Below are 22544 nucleotides of genomic sequence, written 5' to 3' on the forward strand. Positions count from 1 at the left end.
ATGAAATTAAATGTCATTTTACATACACAGCACAAGCAGTAGTTTGGTTTAGACTGATTTCTCTGCAACTGTTTTAGTAATTGTCATCTTTTTACTCAGGTCTCATTATTATACTAATGAATTTATGATCGAAATTGTGATTGCAAATAGAAAATCCCTTTGTGACTTGTTAAGGACTTGAAAAAAAATGAGACTTGGACTTGGACTTGACTTGGCTGGGGTACGACTTGGACTTGGACTTGACTTGGTCAGATGTGTCTTGACTTGTGACTTGACTCGGACTTGAGTGGAAAGACTCGAGACTTACTTGTGACTTGCACGTTAGTGACTTGGTCACACCTCTGTTTCACAGTAATCGTATGTCACACAGTCATCTTACAGTAATTTGAAGGGCCCGGTGGCGACCATCTTGAAAATGAGGCCTTTCCTGAAGTCAGACTTGAGTAGACTTTTAGTATGTTATTAAGGACACCCAATACTACAAAAAAACAGCTCAGAAACCTTTTGTTAGATTTTTTTTGGGTTGGGTGGTGTTTTTAACTGCACTCGACTACAAACATATCATTCTATGAAGGATGAGACTGCTAAATTGCTGAATGACAGTGAATGACCAGTAGATGGCAGGAAAACACCACAATTTTAGAATTCACCAGCCGTAGCCTACCCAGAAGGAGTAGGCCTAGGTCTGTGATAATATAGAAATGTCTTTCTGTGTTTTTATTATTATTATTATTATTATTATTATTATTATTATTATTATTATTATATTGTAGGCTAATTCAACAAATGAAAGCTAAAAGCGGGGCAGTGCAATAATTAACCAAAAGAGGAAAAGAAAGTATAAATTGACATGAAAGCAATAGTCTTTTCGGCTGTTCAGTCCATCTGAAGAGTAAAAATGTAGGCTAGATATCCTTCAGCGGCAGGTTTACGGCTCTGGGATTACGTGTCATGATCACGTGACCAACCCGGAACTACTACCCTCATTGAAACAATTCTCAGCAGCTGAAAGCTGGGTGGTCGAAGATTTTTTACACTATCTGAAGGCTTGTGGTGTAGGTAAGTCATCCTGTTGTATCAAGTTTGAACTCACGATATTATAGACAAAGCATGGAGTATGACCATCTGTCTGAAAAAGAGCGACACGTCTCATATTTCAACTGCCTCTCCCACTTCAGCTGTTCGGAGTGTTGCTCCTTCCTGTGCTTTCCAGTAAAATGTGTTCATTTGTAGGATGAACATTCATGCATTAGTCGTGTTTTTGTTGTGTTTTGCTGTGCATTTATCTATCTTGTGTGATAATGTATTTAGAGCATAGAAGCATCTTCTTTTAGCTTTTGCATTCTGTTGCTAAGTCAGTTGGTGTTGCTTTTGTAGGCTGCTGTTTCTCCAGGCAGTGTTCTAAAATAGGAATCATGATAGTTTACACAGCAAAGCTCTAGGCCTGCCAAATTGTACCCATTTCTACATTATAGTGGCTCAATAGGACATGTAGACTAGATTAAATGGTCCCTCCCATATCATCACTTCCTGTCAGTTCAATGTCATGTTTCATTTCATCCAGTTGTTGCTTCTACTGGTGTTCTTAATAGGCTGCCACTAACACTAGGATGTAGTTATAACCTTATTCTTCCTTTAATTTTCAGGTCTAATGTCCTGCCTCGCAGGTAGCCCGTGTTATACATCCACAGTTCAAACTATTTGTGTAGTTTTATAAATCACAATGGCAGGTTGTGAAATTCATAAGGTTTGTAAACTTAAAGCTTGATGGATGTCATGAAGACCGCTGAATGTACTATGTTTGGCAGATTCTCAAGTCATTTGCAAGGTGGAGAGTGACGCATGGAATGGCACGCCCATTTCTCGTCTTTTAAAAAGCCTACGGACTGTAGGCCTACCTCTGCACTGACACTAAGGACAAGACTAGGGCCTTGTCAGTCCTGAAAGACCAGATATGCTACCTAAGATGTCCCCCTTAAAAGAAAAAAAGAAGTCTTTTGTGCTCTGTGGTGGATTGTATTTCTCTCTCTCTCTCTCTCTCTCTCTCTCTCTCTCTCTCTCTCGCTCTCGCTCTCGCTCTCGCTCTCGCTCTCCCCCTCTCTCCCTCCCTCCCTCCATGTGTCGTGTATCCTCTGTTTATGTCTCTGTTTCTAACACACACACACACACACACGGGTGGTTGACGTTTAAGGGCGTAACGCAAAAAAAAAAAAAAGTTTTTCAAATTCCTGAAAAAAATGATGGATAAAAATTGGAAAAAAAATAGAAAAAATAAAGCACTCAGTGGTCTGTGGAATTTCACCTTATTTTTGCCATTTTTGGGAAAATGTGTCCTGCATCAACACATAGCATAGGCATGTCACACCACAGGAAAATGGAGTCACACCACAGGGAATTCACTGCATTATGGCCATTTGAATCCTTTTGTATACATGACTGACATCTGAGCTCATGCTAACTTGATAATGATATTGTTTTTAATCTTAATATGTGTTTTCATTAATAAAAAACGTTTTTTTCCTCCTATAAGAGCAGTCACACCACAGGACACCATAAAATGAACCTAAGCATTGTGTGACAGAAAGATTGCAATATGAAGACATATTAAGAGGTTAAGAGTCACCTTAAACTTCCACAGCACTCTCCAATAACTGAGGTACTGACTGGTTAGGAGCCAGTCTTTAAGACCCTCGTAGTTGGCCTTGCAGCTGCCCATTCACAAACATTGACATACATGTCACCCCACAGGACGCAATTTGTGTTACGAAATTGAACTTGTAGTTAATATTACTGTCTTGAGTTTTTTCCACATTCACTTATCTTAATCTAAAGTTTAGATTTATGCAATCATGCCAAATGCTTCATACATTATTCAAAATGTTGTTGGTTAATTTATATATATATTATTATATATTGTTTCATTAATGTTACAGTCACACCGCAGGACATTTGACATATAAACCTTTACATAAATCTTAACAAAAATGTTTCTTCTCATCTAAGACTAATATGAAACATAATGTACCACATCTTCTTTCATTGACATTTGTTTTTTAAAGAAAAATAACAGTTTTGTAGGTTTTTAACCAATGTTACGAAAAAACAAGGCGTCACGTCTCCAACCCACACTCACACCGTTATTCCCCGACCTTGCCTCACTGTCACTGTCACTGTCACTGTCACTGTCACTGTCACCCTCTCTCTCTCTCTCTCTCTCTCTCTCTCTCTCTCTCTCTCTCTCTCTCTCTCTCTCTCTCTCTCTCTCTCTCTCTCTCTCTCTCTCTGTCTGTCTGTCTGTCTGTCTGTCTGTCTGTCTCTCTCTCTGTCTCCACAGATGGCGAGCCCGGGTGAGAGGAGATGTGTGTTGGTGACGGGGGGCACGGGCCTGGTGGGCCGAGCGATAGAGCGCGTGGTGAAGGAGGAGGGAGCAGCGAGGGAAGGTGAGGAGTGGATCTTCCTCTCCTCCAAAGATGCCGACCTCACGTGAGCGCCACCATGCACAGATGCACCTCACACATTAGCCTGATTATCATGGCTTTCAAATCTCTTCGAGACTTGGTCTGACCAAGAGCATAACTACGAGCATTCTCAAACGGCATGGTTGACCCACCTCCCTTGGTTTGCTACGGTTCGAGGGCAGAACAGGCTGAGCCGAAGTTTGTACCAAACATTTCTTAGTCCCAATAGAGTGTCTCTGCTTAAACTGCTCAAAGTGGGTGGAGTTCCCCCTCCAGGGGGAACCAGATTGTACCTAAACAAACAATTTTCCTGAGCGTGTGTAGCTGAGCCAAAGGTGTTGCGTCACTGCGAAGGCGGAGCCTGGGTACCTCACACATGCAATATTTAACACCTTTGGGTAGAGCCTCTGTTATAACCTCATTGTCACCAAAATTGTAATGACCATGGGCCTCATGTACGAAGCTCACTTACGGACAAAAAAGTTACTTAAGTTGTTTTCCACGGTCACGGTCAGATGTACTAAAACAGACTAGACGTGGAAAACTGCGGATCTCCACGCGAATTTCAGGGCTGCTGTGGAAGTTTCCGTAAGCGTGGAAGTTGTCGTAAGTGGTGCATTGCGTCTTTTTGGCGGCACTCAGAGGCATGCAGCGCAAGTACATGTGTTGCACGCGGTCGGAAATATTGCAGAGATGCAGCCAGTTAAACGTGGATTTTAATGTTTAGGCGCGTGATCTAAAAAATGAAGAAAACCACCTCAATCATATTATTGTTGAGGCAGCTGGTTAAAATGAAACGGACTCATGGAACTATCCTGGAATTACAACGAAATTGGATGCCCATCAGCAGTATTATTTCAAGTATTAAGCAGCTATTAAACATTGAATATTTTCTGGATCTGCGTGTCTTCTCGCATTTGTTGGGAACGTCCTCACCGCAGTGCCTGTCTTTAACACTAGGCCTACTGTAAAATTAGTCCATCCATTAACAGGTGATTTTATAGGCTAACTGAGTATTGGCTGCAAGTTATTCATAGGCCTACATGTGGCGTAGCCTACATGTGTCATCTTTCATATTTATAGGCCTACCCGACATAAATGTTTATTTCTCTGAAGCCTTGGCGACTGCCTCATCGCAATGTGTTTTGATGCCTTGTAAATATCAATTGTTGGGAAACCATTGTACTGCAGTATAACATGACAGATTTTTATGCAGTCCTCACATTAAGTATTAGGCTACCCGATGCCTGATTTTATACACGCCAAAGTAATTTTGTACGGCGCGCAGCCTTTTTCCTTTTAAATTGGCTACCTCCGAAACAGCGCCTTCACCTGGCATGAAATATATTTCCCGCGTTCCCCTTCCCGCGTTCCCTTTCCAATTCTATCAACCAATGAATGCACATGAATGGGTCTGTTCATACTAATTAGAATATTCATATAGAATATTTAAGGGAGGAGGCAAGGCGGAGACTTGGGCCCGTGTGTGCTCGTGCATGTGCGCAAGATTTCACGTCAAAACCTGGTTACGCACTTATTGATACATCCGGATTTTTTTGTCCGTAAGTAACTTCCAAGATTTTCGCGTCCGCACTTTCTTGGTAGGAAATCCACGCACTTCTTTGTACATGAGGCCCCAAGTCTTAACTCACTAAGACACGGCCTCTGTGACTGCATAAAATTAAAATGATATCTCTTCACTTTACTTCACTGGCCCTTCCCCTGCCCCTTCACCCCCAACAAGCCCCCCCAATGTAATCCGACCTTGGGTTCCTTGAAAGGCACTATATAAAACCGAGTTATTATTATTATTATTATTATTATTATTATTATTATCAAGGGCGGGATAAGACGGGCTCAATTTTAATATAACAGCTAATTTATAACTTTTTAAAGGAATCTTAGAAATTAAGAGCAGGGGGAAATCCTGGTTTGTGTTCATAGTACGGCCCTCGGAGGATTTAATAAGTGGGCCACATCAATATCCAATCTTGCGTCTTCCACTTGTGCTTTTAGCCTCGTCCTTCGCTGACGCCTTCGCCACAACAATGTTTAGGGGACCGTTCCCCATTCAACATCCCAAATGCAAATAAGAAAATGACATGTCCTGAGAAAATGACATGTCATAAGAAAATGTCAATGGAAATGTCATTGATGATGCCATGACAACCGTCAGGCCAAAAGGAAAGGCTGCAGGTGTAACATTGACTTTGACAACAACAACAAAAAAACATTACGGGTGGCTTGTTTAAAATTAGATGGACACACACACACACACACACTCACACTCTCAAAGCTTGTATATTTGTATACTTTTATAAAAGCTAACATGAGCATACAGTGAGGAAAATAAGTATTTGACCCCTTGCTGATTTTGTTGGTTTGCCCACTAATAAAGACATGATCATTCTATAATTTTAATGATAAAAGGTATTATAATATAGAGAGACAGAATATCAAAAAGAAAATCCAGAAAATAACTTTGAAGAATATATTTTAATTGATTTGTATTCCATTGAGGAAAATAAGTATTTGACCCCTCTAGTCAAAAATGACAAAATACTTGGTGGCAAAGCCCTTGTTTTCACATACAGAGGTCAGATGTTTCTTTCAGTTAATGACAATGTTTGTGGGTATATTAGAAAGGATTTTTGTCCACTTTTCTTTGCAGATCATCTCTAAATCACTTAAATTGTATGACTGTAGCTTGCCAAATGGGAACTTCTGTTCCCTTCACAGGATTATTATAGGGTTAATGTTTGGAAACTGTCTAGGCCACTTCATGACCTTAATGTGCTTCTGCTTGAGCTACTCCTTCGTTGCTTGGGCTGTATGTTATGGATTATTATCATTTTGGGAGGCTAATCCATGACCCACCTTCAGTCTAGTGGTGGTGGGAAAGAGGTTGGCATGCAGCATTGTACGTTTACATGTCTCCCTCCATCCATTTGTTGACGATGTGAAGTTGTCCTGTGTCTTGGCCAGACAAACAACCTCAAAACATAATGTTACCACTTTCATTTATGATGTTGGAGAAGGTGTTGTTATTGGGATCATAGGCAGCATTTCTCTTCCTCCAAACACATAGAGTTGTGTTAATGCCAAACAGTTTGATTTTGGTGTTATCTGATTCCAGCACCTCCCAATCATATCCTAATCCAGTTTGACGTTCATTGGCAAACCTCAGGTGAGCCTGAACAGGTTCCTTCTGAAGCCGGGGTACCATACATGCACTGCAGGATTTTAATCCGCTGTGGTATCAAGTGTTTCCAATAGTTTTCTGAGTGATTTGAGGTCCCCACTGCCTTGAGATCATTTCCTAGCTCCTCCCATACAGTTTTAAGGTGCTTTATCTCCTTTTTTTCTGGTTATTAAATTCCCACAAGGTCAAATATTGTATGGAACCAGAGACAGGCCTAAGATTGGTGATTGATGATCATTTTGTATGTCCTAAAATTGGGAAGAAATGCACCAACAGTTTGCTCTTCAATATCCAGGAACCCATTTCAGCCTTATTGAGTTCTAAAATCGTGTCCCTGGCATCCTTTGACAGCTTTTTGGTCTGTCCCATGTTGGCGAGTTTAGTTTGATTGATTGACTGATTCTATGGACTGATTCTGCCGATTCAATGTGTCTTTTGTGCAGGTTACTATTAACAGGTGTGTTCAATTCAGATAACAAGTTGATTGGAAGTGCCATTTGATCTGCGGGATCAGAACTCTTAATGGTTGGCAGGGGATCAAATACTTATTTCCCTCAATTAAATATAAATCAATTATTATATATTCTTTAGAGTTAATTTCTGGATTTTCTTTTTGATATTCTGTCTCTCCATATTAGAACACATATTATCATTAACATTAAAGACAGATCATGTCTTTATTAGTGGGCAAACCAAGAAAATCAGCAAGGGATCAAATACTTATTCTCCTCACTGTATGTGTGTTTTTATCAGAATAAACACACTGTGAAGAACACCTAAACACACACACGAACATGCATACACACAGATGCAAAAGATCCTCCTCTGAATACCGTTCCGTCATGTATATCTTCAGTTGTATCCAATAAAGCGCACACATGTATTTTTTTATGTTGTTAGACTTTCTGAGGCATTGTATGTGGCATTTTAAGCACTACAAACCAGGCGTGGGGAACTATTTTCATTCAATGGCCTCTTCAAATTTTATAAAGTCCTCCAAGGTATACTATGAAGGTTGCCACATTTATATTGAAGGTGGCCACGTTTACAACAGACCCCACCTTCACTAGGTTCCCTGAAAATAGTAGCTTAGTTCATTATATTTCAAGATTCCTTTACAAAGCGTGTCAATGTCATATTCAATGTCGAACTGCATAACATTAAAATTATATCAGGGGCGAAATAAGACTACCTCAAACGTAGGTTCCACACCCCTGCATATAAACCATCAATAAACACAAAACTGGCCTAACGCATCAATCAGCAGCGTCGCCAGTGGCAGTTCTACACGGAATGGCACCCTGGGCGATGCCCCAGTCCGTCAATAATGGTGTATTTTGATTGGCTGCAGGGATGGGGAGGCGACCAAAGCGCTGTTCCGCAAGCTGCGGCCCACTCACGTCATCCACCTGGCGGCCATGGTGGGCGGACTGTTCCGGAACATGAGGCTCAACCTGGACTTCTGGGTAAGTAAGCCCCCCTGGACAATGGGGGACTCGTGTGTGTGTGTGTGTGTGTGTGTGTGTGTTTTTTTTAGGTATAATGTGTTGCCGCATCTGCATGTATGTTCCAAATGAAGTGTGTGTGTGTGCGTGTGCATGTGTGTTTCGAGGTATAATGTGTTGCCGCATCTACATGTATGTTCCAAATGAAGTGTGTGTGTGTGTGTGTTTCAGAGGAAAAACATCTTCATCAACGACAACGTGCTGCAGGCGTCCCATGAGGTGGGCGTGGTCAAAGTCATCTCCTGCCTCTCCACCTGCATCTTCCCAGACAAGACCAGCTACCCCATCAACGAGACCATGGTACACACACACACACACACACACACACACACACACACACACACACACACACCTGCATTCACCCAGACAAGACCAGCTACCCCATCAACGAGACCATGGTACACACACAGACACACACACACACACCTGCATCCACCCAGACAAGCCCACATACCCCCACCTTCACACACCTTCTGTGTGCAGAAATGTAACGTGTGTGTTGTATGTCCTGTGTTCTGCAGATCCATAATGGCCCTCCTCATGACTCCAACTTTGGCTACTCCTATGCCAAGAGGATGATCGACGTCCAAAACAGGTCCGCTTTGGTGTGTGTGTGTGTGTGTGTGTGTGTGTGTGTGTGTGTGTGTGTGTGTGTGTGTGTGTGTGTGTGTGTGTGTGTGTGTGTGTGTGTGTGTGTGTGTGTGCTCACACATTTTACGTGCATGTTTGATTGTGTGTAATTTGATTTTATACTTAACAGATTGAAAGAGAAAAGCATACACGTGCATGATGTGTGTCACTATATGTTTGTGTGTATTTAAATGTTCATCTCCAATGTGTGTGCGTGCGTGCGTGCGTTCACATGTGTTTTAAGTGCATGCTTGATTGTGTGTAATTTGGTTGTTTACTTTAATAGATAGAAAGAGAAAAGTACACACGTGCATGATGTGTGTCACTATATGTTTGTGTGTATTTAAATGTTCACCTTCGATGTGCAAGTCCTGGACTGCAAGAGAAGAAGGTGTGCGTGCGTGTGTGCGTGCGTGTTGCAAACACATGAACATTACTGTTTGTATTTCCTATTCCACAAGCTACCTTCAAGCAGTATGCTTGACCCTAAACTGCTGTGATCCCCTCTGACGTTTTGTTGTTGTTTTTGTATTTATTATTACTATTCCAGGGGCTACTTCAATCAGTACGGTCGGCGCTACACCGCAGTGATCCCCACAAACGTGTTCGGGCCGCACGACAACTTCAACATAGAGGACGGACACGTGCTACCCGGACTCATACACAAAGCCTACATCGCACAGAGTAAGAACTATTTTCTTACTTGCTAAATATTAACACATAGGGTCTTTTCCAAAACCTAGGTCAGTGTCCTTCCAGGTGTATCAGCCTAATTAGTCACACCCAGTGATAGGATACCCTTTATTAGTCACACCCAGTGATTGAATATTCTGTAGAGTTCACCAAAAAGTATCCAATCACTGGCCGTGACTTATTGGGCTGATACACTTGGAAGGACACTGTCCTAGGTTTTGAGAAAGACCCACAGACTCATCCATGAGGTCTACCTCGGCCAGAGCTAGCAATATGTACTTAGCACTTCTAGCTTATGAGACTAGGGTACTATGCCAAGAAGGAGATGGTAAACCTGCTAATAGATTGCAAACATGTGTCATTTAGTTAGGAAAATAAGGACCCCAGACTCATCTATTCGATGATTTACCACTACCTCAAGATTAACTTAACATTACCTGGTTTACTACTTAGCCAGGTTCTTGGCATAATTTTCAGGACTCATACACAAAGCCCGTATAGCTCATTGTAAATAATTCTAACTCAACTAATTTAATTACTTGCTTACTTATTACACACAACTAATGTATAGACACATGCTCCCATGACCCGTACACAAAGTCTACATTGCTCAGAGTGAGCAGTATTTACTTTAATTACTCCAACTTGCTTGTTACACTAGGACTCAAACATCGCTCAGAGTAAGAAATACCTTCAAAATAATTATCCCTGGTGTATTACACCAGTGTTTTCCAACCTTTTTTGTCCTGCATACCCCCAAAGCCTTTTTGCCCTATGACGAATACGGTTTGTTTGTCTCATTGCCTGAGGAGGATCCCTCTGTTGGATCGAAACGTTGCCGTATGTTAAAATGAAATAAAGTACTTTGTGACTAAACTCCATATATTTGTTATTATGACATTTGTCCACGTACGCCCTGAGGTGTGCTGGCGTACCCCTAGTGGTACACGTACCCCAAGTGGTACACGTACCCCTGGTTGGGAAACACGGGGTGCCCGCGGGGTAGTAAAAAGTAGTAAAAGGTAGTAAATGAAAAAGTCCAAAATAATGACCAGTAAAAGGTAGTAAAAGGTAGTAAGCCACATCTCAACTGGTAGTAATTTTCCCTGACTCCCTACAACATGGTCTTATTTGTTTTCCAATTGGTTGGATTCCTTTAGCCCATGATCTCAAATCTCGGCAAATTGATTTTTATGCAGCGGCAAGGACGGACGCTGGGTGAACTGATTTAGCTTTGTGCTAATACTACCGGTAGTTGTTAACTAGCAGCTGACTGACAGGCGTCAGACATCAGCAGCGCCACAGAAGCTGCCTGCTAGGCATTTTGTAGCCTACGTTCTGCAAGACGCGACTAAACTGGTTGGATGTGAAACAGTGAAAGGTCTGCTAAACATAATTTCATGAATTCCATGATGACTGTCTGTGTGAGATTAGCTGTTGTTCATACAATACCAATGAAGTTAGAAGCGGTGGAAATTGGTGCGTAACATGGTGCGTAATATTGGTGGTAAATGTAACAAATCGGTCGAGTAAAAGAATGCGAGGCTGAATGTTTTTTCACCGGTGCATCCAGCCAAAAACAAAATGAATTGACAATGCTAAACGCCATTTTAATGGCCATTAGTCATTCTGCAGTAGTGCTAGTAGGTATTAGCCTTTACTCTCAATGGTATTAGCCCATCAAAAAAATAAAATAAGTTTTTGGAACTTCAACTCCGCTGCTCTGGCTTTCTACCCCTTGCACCTTGCGCTGATAGGCAGCCCGACTTTTCAAAATAACATGTTCGACTACCCGAGTTCATAATGTGCTAACGACTAGCGAGGTGGTGCTCAACCAAATCAGGGAGTTTTGAAACGGACGAGAGGGTAACGAGGGAAACGAAATGCAAACAGCAGCGGCCACTGATAGAATTCACGCGGAAGGTTCAAGCGCAAAGAATGGGCCGTTTCAGTCACTGTCAAGAGTTGACACGCGAAGTCTCCCGGGAAATCGCAGATGTTTTTGATACCGACGTACTATCTGTCGACAAGGCATCCTTCATGCACCGAGACAGAGAGAGAGAGTGTGACGAGAGAGAGACGCAGACGCTTCTGTTCGAAGCGCTTGCTAAGATGCCACAATCATCATTCGGAGCGATCCAGAATGGGGAAGGGCAAATCCAAGTTCACCTCGGTTTCCACCTAAACAAACAAAAATCAACTTATCTATCGATCTAGCTACCATATGAGTGTTTTTTAATGTGAAATTGTAGTCCCTTTTAAAAAATAATGAATTTTAAGTTATTTTAATTTTGATTTCAGTTTGACATCCCTGGCTTAGGCGTTCAGCAGGCGTTTTTTGCAGGTGCCTTAGGCTTAAGGGGTAGTCAAGGCTGGTTATGGATTCTGTGTTCCCTATCCAAATCACGAAAACTTTGCCATAACTATAATGACTGCCATTTTTGTCATATCCTGTGTAGTATTTTCTCTGATTCTGCTAAAGACACACACACACACAGACTCTCACACACAGGTGTTGGGGGGCATTTGGGTGCACCTAGATTTTGTGCTGGTGCACCTGAAAACAATTTTTAGACGCACCAGTGCAACCAGCGCAAAAAGTTAGCAGAGCCCTGGTCGACATTGACTGCAGGAATCCACTTCAAGGTGCACTGCTGGTACTTTCTCTCCTCCTACTCTCTGAGAAGAGCGACTTCTTCTGTTAAAAGTGCACTGCACTATTAGTTAACCATTATAAATGGCGAATTGTTGAGAAATGTTTGAAACATACCTGCAATAACTTGTACTAACACATACACTCAATGATGAACTTGTTAAATTATAAAAAACATTATTAATTTGTGTTATTAATAGGATTTGGAAAGCTATTTCATTTCTGTAGTCAGTTTAAGATCGATTTTGTAGTGGTAGTAAAAAAAAAAATTGGAGGTAGTAAAAAGGTAGTAAAAGGTAGTAAATTCAACCTAGGAATATCTGTAGGCACCCTGAAGCACTGTATTACACAACACTCATGGACAGACAAGCACACCTGAAGACACCCTATACTCTCGAGCTGCTTGACAAATTTCCATTATTGGTGTATTATTGAAAGCCCAAACTGGGAAGCCAGTTTCCCATTGTCATTGGGACACAGCACTCCACAGCACACAACGAAATTGCATTTATGCATCACCCCTGCAAGAGGGCAACGTTCAATGGCGCACCCAGCAATGCAGGGACGGACCTATGCTCAGGGTACCTCAGTCATGAAGGAGGATGGGGGAAAGCACTGGTTAATTACTCCCCCACCGACTTTGCGGGTCGGGAGTTGAACCGGCAACTTTTGGCTAAGTCTGATGCTATAACCGCTTACCCATGAATTTATGACTCCTTATGTGTGTGTTTTCCAGAGGAGGGTACTCCCCTGACTGTGTGGGGCTCTGGTACGCCGCGACGGCAATTCATCTACTCGCTGGACCTGGCACGCCTCTTCCTGTGGGTGCTGCGTAACTACGAAGAGGTGGACCCCATCATCCTCTCAGGTATGCTAATCAGTGACTGATAGGGAATAAGGGCACATTACAGCTAACCGGGTTCTCACGCAGATGGATGTTTCAAAGTTGAGCGAAAATGCACGAAGGGTCTGCGGGAGAACCAGTCTACATTACAACATGTCTGGCAGCAATTGTGATCATTTGACCATACTGTCTGTCTGTTAACGCCAATCCTCTCTCTCTCTGTCTCTGTCTCTGTCTCTGTCTCTCTCTCTCTCTCTCTCTCTCTCTCTCTCTCTCTCTCTCTCTCTCTCTCTCTCTCTCTCTCTCTCTCTCTCTAGTTGGAGAGGAGGATGAGTTGTCCATCAAGGAGGCAGCAGAGGGAGTGGTGGAGGCCATACAGTTCAAAGGGGAGGTCATCGTATCCTTGACAACCACACTGACTCAAATGTTTTCGCTTTCTCTTGTAGCAATTGTTTTTTTATTAACTGTATATTGTGATTTTATTTCTGCTTTTCCAACCAATATTACTACTTTTAAGCATTACTACAATTAGTAGAATACTATTATTACACCCCTTTTGCTGCTACCACCACTGTACTACGACTACTACTATACTCAACTCTCTCCTACTGTTTTTGCGATTCAAATATCCCCACTACGAACAACACGCAACCAATTACCAGTCTACTGTACTACTGCTGCTGCTTCTATTCTGCCCTACAAAGGCAAAGTGCAGTAACTATACCAATATTGAAACTGAGGAAAAAAACTTCAGAGTACTGGTATTAGGTTGATTATTGTAGTAAATGCAAAATTGACAAAGCATTATCACTAAAATGGGGCATATTAATCACAAGATAAAGGTGTTATGAAGACCATTTTCATTCTAAATTCAATTATGACAGAATATGTAGTTACTGCACTTTGCCTTTGTATGGCAGTATTGTTACTACTAGCAGTAGTGATACTAGGGTTAGGGTTAGGGTTAGTAGTGATACTACTACTACTACTGCTATGGGTACACCTACACAATCTGTTTTTATCCATAAAAGTAAATGTAACTTTGTGCTTCAGTGAGCACATTTATCTAGAATGTTGTCATGTGAAGATTCTGCTGTCGCCTTGACTACGGAATTGCTGTACAGTTCGACACCAGTAAAGCGGATGGCCAGTTCAAGAAAACTGCCAGCAATGACAAGCTACGACAATACTTACCAGACTTCAAATTCACACCCTTCCACACAGGTAAGAGCACACACATACAGTACACATGTGCAGAGTACACACACACAGAGGTCTAGGTCTGCAACGGCAGGGACATTTGTAGTACCTAGAGCTATTATTGTGTGTGTGTGTGCGTGCGTGCGTGCGTGTATTAGGGCTGGGAATCGATCCAAATTTCCTGGATCGATTCGATTCCAATCCAGGAAGTCATGATCCGATTCAATACACGATCCGATTCAATTCGATTCGATATCGATCTTCTGTATTGCTGGGCTGTCACTTTAATCCATTTATGCCTAGAATCCTAAGACCAGTTATAAAAACCTAAATATCTCAGCCTTTGATGCCCACACAAACATGAAATAGTGGGCATGTAGCCTACATGAATGTGGATGAGAGCTACAGGATGTAATTGAGGATTACCGCCTATAATCATCTGCAAAAGATCGATCCACAAAGTTGTGAATCGATATTGCACTTTTCGAACGTGAATCGATATTGGATGTCTTTGTTGTGGTCTTAATTCTCTTATTAAATCTTCATTTCTAACTTTTAATGACACTTTGATGAGATGTTTTTTACTGAATAGTGGACCCCGGGCAGAATAACTATGACATCGCTACAGCCAATGGGGGGGGGGGGAGAGAAGAGAAGAGAAGAGAAGAGAAGAGAAGAGAGGAGAGGAGAGGAGAGGAGAGGAGAGGAGAGGAGAGAGAGAGAGAGAGAGAGAGAGAGAGAGAGAGAGAGAGAGAGAGAGAGAGAGAGAAACACAGACATCTACATAAAGAAAGAACATACTCATGCCTGATATTCATACTTATGCACCCCATCCACCCCCCTCTCCCTCTCTCTCTCCCTCCTGCAGCCATTAAGGAGACTTGTGATTGGTTTGTGGCCAACTATGACACAGCCAGGAAGTGAAGATTCCTTCTGCTGATGGGCTGCTTGTAAGCCGCTAAAAGACTCCTGCTCCGCCTCATGGCGAGCCGAAAACCAATGGGATTAAAGGTGGTGCCGGGTCCTGAAGCGTGATTGGAGTAACTTACCCAGGTGGCAGGGTTTTGCAAATGCTCATAACTGGGAAGGTTTTTTTTTTTAAATCAAGGCTTTTACTTTTCATCTTTTTTAAAATCCTTTTTTATTTGGTTTTATGGGATTTAGACAAATCATTAGACAATGTACTAAACAAAAGAGGTATAGAAGAATGATTGGAGTGAATCGAGATGTCTGCTACTGTATGTACGGTATACACGTTTGAATGGGAATATAAAGAGATGCATCGCTGGTGGCTTCGTAGGCCTTTTCTGTGACCGATTCCCCTCCACGTATTTTCCTCTGAACACAATCAAGGCTGGTGGACCGGTTCCTTTTCGCAGTGATTTACTTCTTAAGTTATGTGGTGGTGTTGTTACACAAAGTATGTGTTTTTTGTTGCCTGAGCTTGTCCTGACTGAGTACACTTAATGATGATGAAGAAGAAAAATACTTTTATATGGTGTCTTTTATATGTGGGTGCATAATAATAAATTATATTGTTTCCTTACGTATTTGTTTTTTGTTCATAAGTGATTTGTCCAACTTTAAGGGATTTGAGGGTTATATGTTTGAAACGTAATGAGATAATATAACTGTGCACTCGTTGAAGACTTCCATCAAGTCTGTGTACAGTTTATATGGCTGCGCATGAAAAACAATTATTTCTCAACAGAACCTAGTTTAATTCTGTCCTTCAAACAGTTCTTCTCAAATTGGGTACATTTTACAGCCTGGGTGGTATTGTAACTTTTCAGGACATGGGAAATGTACTACGTAAGCCAAATATTTATCCTCAGTAGACACCACACCACAGCTGTCTCAAGTCTGGCCACAGGTGGTGTATGTGTCACATTGTCAAACACGTTTTGTCACACTTCAGTTGTGTGTGTGTGTGCGTGCGTGTGCGTGTGTGCACAGATTGGGTGTGGGGTTGGTGGGGCCCAAAGTGCAGGCGTATGCAGGTTATGAGGTCTGTGGGGCGTTTACTCCAATGTACGAACACGTTACCATTACTCATTGTCATTTTGCCTCTCCAAAGCAGGCTTTCCTATCTGAAATTACGTTGGGGGGTCAGTAGCATTTCTGCAGTTGGTCTGTGACCATTGTTTCTTTACGCAGGCACATTTGGGTCTGCTTATCTGTCCTATTAACATTTTGATACTGTATGAGTTCATTCAATCCACTCAATGTACCCGACATTAGGCCTACAGCTTTTTTCCAAATCATATTTGTGCTTCTGGGTGTAGTTTCGTTTCAGTCCAAAAGAGTGCAGTGCCATTACGCACACGCGTGCTGGTGTGCAGTCTTGGTGCACAGCACAATTCATCATTTGGGACCCACGAGCTGATATCTGACGTGAGCTGAACAGTTGTCTTTTCAGACAGTCAGACTATTAAAAGTCAAGACAACTCCCTGTTATTGACACATCCAGCGTAGAAATGGTATTATTGCGAAAGCACGCAGCAAATAGCACAGCCAAAATGCTGTGCGCAATAAACAAGTGTGAATAACGTGGTTATTATTCTAACGGTAATTGAAAATATGTTTATCCTTTTTATATGTTTTTCTAGTGTAATGTTTGTAGTTTACTTTTCTATGTAACTCAAACACTTTGATACAATTGACGGATTTCCTTGAACACAACACAGTTTGGCCTACTATGCTACTAAGTAATAACCCACATTATGTTGGCACGCCCACTGGAACTTCTGGTACATTCTAACTGGATGGATGTCTTAAAGGGAAAGGTGCTGTTTGGCATACTGGGGGGAATCAGAGAAACCTCTGTGATGAATCAAGCCGCTTCAAACGTTTTAGTGCTGAGTGACGATGGGCTGTATATGAGGTGGCTATTTTAGTGTACTCTAAGATTCACGAGTGGGTTCACCGAAATTGATATTGTGGGTTGAACCGCGGCACAATTTATCATATGGGACGAAAACAGGGTACATCCCCTTTAATTGCCCGCTGCGAGGTTATGTGTGTAATAAGTGTCGGTTGGCAATAACTTGAAGAGGGTTCCCCGACTACAGTCGCTTCGGCTCGGTCCTGCGCTTCGCTGTCGCCAAGTGTAGAAGTGGCAGTCGGTTAGGTTTCTCCCGCATCCGACCTGGCGTTCCCCCCGGAGTCCAGCTCTTGACATGCACCGGGCGACTTTCCTGCTGTCCGCTCTGTTCACGCTCCTGGCACCCGGGCCCGGGCCGGCCCTTGGGTACTTCACGGAAGAACGCTGGAGCCCCGAATCCCCCTTGCTCGCTCCAAGGGTCCTGGTCGCCTTGGTGTGCCGCAACTCGGCGCACTCCTTGCCGTACTTCCTCGGAGCTATCGACCGCCTCAACTACCCAAAAGACCGCATTGCTGTTTGGTAAGTGCCACGGTTGATAAGTAGCCTTCTAATAGTCCCACTCGCAGGACCACACAATTGTCTCGCCATCCGGTGACCAGTCACCGATTAGCCCATACAGCAGCTGGGTGGGAGGCTACTGTGATACCGCATGTTACAGTAACAACATCGGCCTCAGGCATGTCCTGGTATTTGTTGTGCGGGCGCAAAACAAGGCCAGTACGCATGGCTTTGTTGACACGGCACTGGTAGTTACATTGTTGTAGCTGTTGTACGAGCGTCCTAGGTCGGTGCTTGATTTGTTGTTTAGGAAGTCACTGTGTTTGATCTCCAGTGTAATTGTCAACTGTGGTAAACATAACACTGTGTTGTAGCCTAAATGCTGGTGTTGCTCAAGGAAATGTATGGTATCATGGCCTTGATGCGCCTGCTGCATTGATACCAAGGACAGAGAGAACAGCTGCCTCTGCACCGAGGTAGCCATACCCGGCATGTGTTCCAACTTCCAAGCCTGTCTCGTCATCCGTTCCGAAGAGGCGAGCTAGCTGAGACGTGTCCAAATTCTATACAGTCGGAGCCTTCATCTCCCAAATACCCCTCCCTCGCTTCCCTTACCTTCCCCTCCTCTCGCCTCCACTGCCACTCTTCCCCCTTCTCTCTTCTTCAGCAGCACTTCCCCCTGCTCTTTCCATCTTTAAAACCAACCTCCCCTTCGATTCCCACGCAGCCAGGACTTTACTATCAGCGAATCTGTCGAGGTGACGCTTTTGTTAAAACACCGCCAACCATTGAGAGTGAATGCCGCCAACTGATGCAACGTGGTTCGAGGTTTCAGGGGCAATTATTTTGTAGTGAGGGGAGTGTTAATGCGACGTGATGAGAGATTTACCGTTGCGTTAAACGTTTGGGAACGTGTGTGTGTGAGAGAGAGGGGGGAGCATGAGCTCGTATTCATTGCTCTCTAATTCGTCGCCGGAGGGTGAAGTTAAGGAGATTCCAGAAGTTCCTCATGAGCACTGAATTCTGTGCGCCTCCAAGAACCCGCTATTCCCCGGGCACCGGGGCAACATGGAGCATACTTTGCCGTGCCCATGCAGTCAGTAACCCCCTTCCTCCTTCCCCCACCCCCCTGTAACAAACATTTTGACACGTCATCAACTGATGCCAGACAGGCTGCCAGGCCGTTTAGGGTCAGTCTTGCCCATGATGCTACCCAGATTGGTGACAAAACTAGTTTTCCCCCTCCTTTTATGTTTGTAGAGCCTGTAAAGCAGCCTGTAAAGCTATGGTCTGGTCAAGCACATGGAAACTGGTCAAACGCAATTTCAAACTTCTGTGCTAACCCTGTTACATACATTTTTGACAATAAAGTACTCGACTTGACTTGACTATGTAGGCCTAGGCTATGCCTGGGAAGATTCTCGTTTAGGCCATGTTATTCCGCAGTTGAATGTATTAATAACAAACCTGACCTGACATTGTTTTTTTCTGGAGTTTGAAGTTCTCTATTTTGTAACGTTTGAGGAGGAAGAGGCAACAGTGCCTTTCCTCATCTGCCCTCATGCCTGGTTAACGTTCACGTTTCCCTTTTGCTTTTAATATCTCCACTTCTGCTAAATTGTTTTTTTTTAATCTGGTGGAGACAACGACTTTACAGTGATGAAACGTCACTGCTATTTCATTTATTCCAATTGCACTGTGTTGTGTTCATGGGCTGAGTAAGTTATTATAGCATGGGCAAATATTTGCCAGGCATGGAAGTGAAAGCAGAGAGAGGGGACGGGCAGTTCCCATCCGTCAGGCCTGTCACATCCCGGCAAGCAAACTAGCCAAGGTGGTTGACTGGTTATGTACTTGTGCTCAAAATGACGACAATGACAACTTTGTGAGTGTGGCAGCGCCTTCCTAAATTCAAGGACACGAAAGTGCAACGACCCTGCTATTGAAAATCTCTCTTGATGTCTGTTATGAATACCTTATGTATGCCTGATGTAGGCTGTGACAAGACTGCTATGGTGGTGAGAACTAATTTCCTCCTGGGGACAATAAAAAGTCTATTTATTTATCTATCTTGAAGGGGGGGGGGGGTCCCCTCCCCTCCTCATTCTTTGAAGAGAAGAGCTCCAAATCTCTCTTTGCCAAGGGACCCAAAATGCCCTACCTTGAAACAGCCCTGCATCAGTCCACAGCGCGCTGTTTTTTGTGCCGCCATGCGCAATGTAATGCCCTAAGTCTGCTGTTTTAGCAGCGCCCTGTCCAGTCCAGAGACGCTCCAAGCAGGCTACAGGCAATAGGCCTGGCTTACTGTGTGTTTAGCCTCCTCCTTCATGCATGGCCTGGCACAGTGGCAGAGCTGTTACTGCCAAACAAACACACACAAACACACACACACACACACACACACACACACACACACACACACACACACACACACACACACACACACACACACACACACACACACACGCACACAGCTAAAGAAAGACTCCCACCCAGCACAGTTGCTGTAGCCTTCCCCTGCAATAAGTCGCCTTTCCATTTCAGTACGAAGTGCTACTACACTTTTATGCCCCATTGTACCTGCCTATTCATAGCCTGGCTCTCGCGAGACCCCTAGTGCTTCGTGCATCTTCGTTACACTTAGTGAGCTCGCACTGAGTGAGAGCCAGGTTAGCCTATTCAGGCCAAAATAGTGGTTCCACTTTACAATTGTGGACAGGCTTACATGAATATTCTGAAAGTCATGAGGTGATAGTTGCATTTTGGTTATTGTGGAAACAACAAAAGTATTTCTGCTATATTTAACTAGGGGAGTCACATTGAGAGTGTTGCCTCTTTTCCAAGTGTAGTTTTGGTGCAAAGGGGAGCAGAGGTAGCATGATTATCATCGACTTTCAAATCTCTGCGAGACTTTGTCTGACCAAGAGCATAACAATTAACATTTCCCAAACGGCATTTCCCAAATGGCCTCCCTTGGCTTGCTAATGATTGTTTGCTTCCCAACAACGTGGGAGGAGTTCCTGTATTTGCGGTAACTCAGAAAGTACTTGCATCGACTCTTCACCTGACTGGTAGCAACGCTGAAGCTGTTGCGTCACTCGGAGGACACGGCCTGGCTAGAGCAGAGGACCCGCGTGAAGCATTTCAGGCCAGGGTACCTCAGTCATGCAGGCAGTCATGACATTCAGTTATTCACTCCCCCCACCCACCTGGCAGGCTGGGAGTTGAACCGGCAATCTTTGGGCTACAAGTCTGACGCCCTAACGGCTCACCCATGACGGCCCAGTGTACAAATACTTGTTATTCACCCTACACTCCCCCCCACCCTCACCCACCCCCCCACCTGCCGGTGTCAGGAATAGAACTGGCAACCCTCGAGCTTGCCCACGAGTGAGTCTGCCCCTAACCACACATGTGCAGCAATAGTGCTAACACACATTCACACAAGTGTTGCACATTACATAACAAATGCAAAAGTGTTTGCTAAATAATGCCCCCTCCCCCTCTCTCTCTCTCTCACACACTCTCTCACACACACACACACACACACACACACACACAAACATCCCTCCAAAAACCAGGCACATATGACACCCCGCTTCTACCAAAAAAGCTGATCTTGGCAGTGTGGTGGGCTGAGTGGTCCTTTTAAAGGAAGCACCACCACCACCATAAGGCTTTGCTTTGTCATTATCCTCCATCATCATCACCAACAGGAGAAAGGGGCTAGGCATGCCTACAGGCACCCCCATGAAGAGTCGCTTTGGGCTGGGTTACCTCTAATCCACACACACCACCTCTCCACAACACAGAGCTACAGCGTGCTGCAGAGATGCGTGCAGCAGATGTCATGTTACAGTAATTGAGCAGCTGTGGCCTATAGTGATTAAAGCAGGGTTTCTCAAAGTGGAGCGTAAGCCCCCCTGGGGGGGCGCAGAGGCATCACAGGGGGGGCGTATGACATCTGATTTTGGTTGTTTTTTTTCCCCATGGAAAGGATTTCCTGTCTCGCCAATAAGCCAATACGTTTTAAGCATTATATACATAATTATAAACATTATATTATTAATTGGAAATGAACACACATCTGCATTCCTCTGCAGTCCCTCTTTGTTTTATATCACCAGTCACCTTTCCTTTGATTCTGCATAGCGCAGCGATTGTAAAATCAGTCTGCACGAGTACTGCTGTTGCTTGGGGGGCGGGGGGTCTCGGAAGCATCCAGACCCTCCGAAGGGGGGAATGATGGGAAAAGTTTGAGAACCACTGGATTAAAGAGATGCACTTTAGATCAGAGAGTGTCAGGTTCGAATCCCACCTTTACGCTCGTTATACCCCACCCCATGGCTGAGGTGCTCTCCAGCAAGGCACCTATAACTCCACACTGCTCCAGGGACTGTAACCAATACCCTGTACTTCAAATAACTATAAGTCACTTTGGATAAAAGCATCAGTTAAAGGGACAGTTTGGTCAATTTCAACATGCAGTTGTATTGCTCACGCTACCCTTGACTTGTCAGTGCCTGGTGATGCCACATTTTTCGGCTCAGCCCTTTCCGAGATATGAGCAATTCTAATGGGGGCAGCGTTTGTTTACATTTTTAAAAAATGAAACATAGGCCAACTCCAAATATTTTCCAAAAAGGTACTGCTGTTTGCTAGTTGTCTGCTGATGTTTTATAACCTTTTGGATGTTTTTGGGAATAAATAAAAATGTTTTTTTGAAATGTAAACAAAGAGCTGCCCCCATTACAATGACCAGGATCTCGGAAACGGCTGAAGAAGAAGAAAAAAAAATCTCAGGTACTGACAAGTCCAGGGTAGTGTGAGCTTTACAACTGCATGTTGAAATTGACCAAACTGTCCCTTTAAGTGTAATGCAGTAATGTCATGTAATGTAGTTGGTATCTGGGCACAATGGTCATGATGATGATGATGATGATGACGATAAAGGAAGTTGAATGTAATTGGTGGCTT

At 43.5% G+C, this 22544-nt stretch overlaps 2 protein-coding genes across 2 annotated transcripts in view; both read left to right on the forward strand.

Moving 5' to 3' along the window:
- The first annotated feature begins 950 nt into the window (after positions 1-950).
- Positions 951-15731, forward strand: LOC134453213 (GDP-L-fucose synthase-like). Its single transcript, XM_063204054.1, has 10 exons — positions 951-1059; positions 3335-3483; positions 8012-8126; positions 8337-8465; positions 8687-8760; positions 9346-9479; positions 12878-13009; positions 13303-13382; positions 14110-14209; positions 15054-15731. The coding sequence occupies exons 2-10, from the start codon at positions 3335-3337 to the stop codon at positions 15107-15109; spliced, it is 969 nt and encodes a 322-aa protein (XP_063060124.1). The 5' UTR covers positions 951-1059; the 3' UTR covers positions 15110-15731.
- Positions 15732-17010: 1279 nt separating this feature from the next.
- The window catches only part of colgalt1b (collagen beta(1-O)galactosyltransferase 1b), a 32117-nt gene continuing 26583 nt past the window's right edge, over positions 17011-22544 (forward strand). The window contains exon 1 of the mRNA XM_063204043.1: positions 17011-17588. Coding sequence (XP_063060113.1) covers positions 17365-17588 — 224 coding nt within the window. The 5' untranslated portion in view covers positions 17011-17364. The remainder of the gene's footprint in view (positions 17589-22544) is intronic.

Source organism: Engraulis encrasicolus, chromosome 1 (genome assembly GCF_034702125.1).
Source record: "Engraulis encrasicolus isolate BLACKSEA-1 chromosome 1, IST_EnEncr_1.0, whole genome shotgun sequence".
Taxonomy (NCBI): Eukaryota; Metazoa; Chordata; class Actinopteri; order Clupeiformes; family Engraulidae; genus Engraulis; species Engraulis encrasicolus.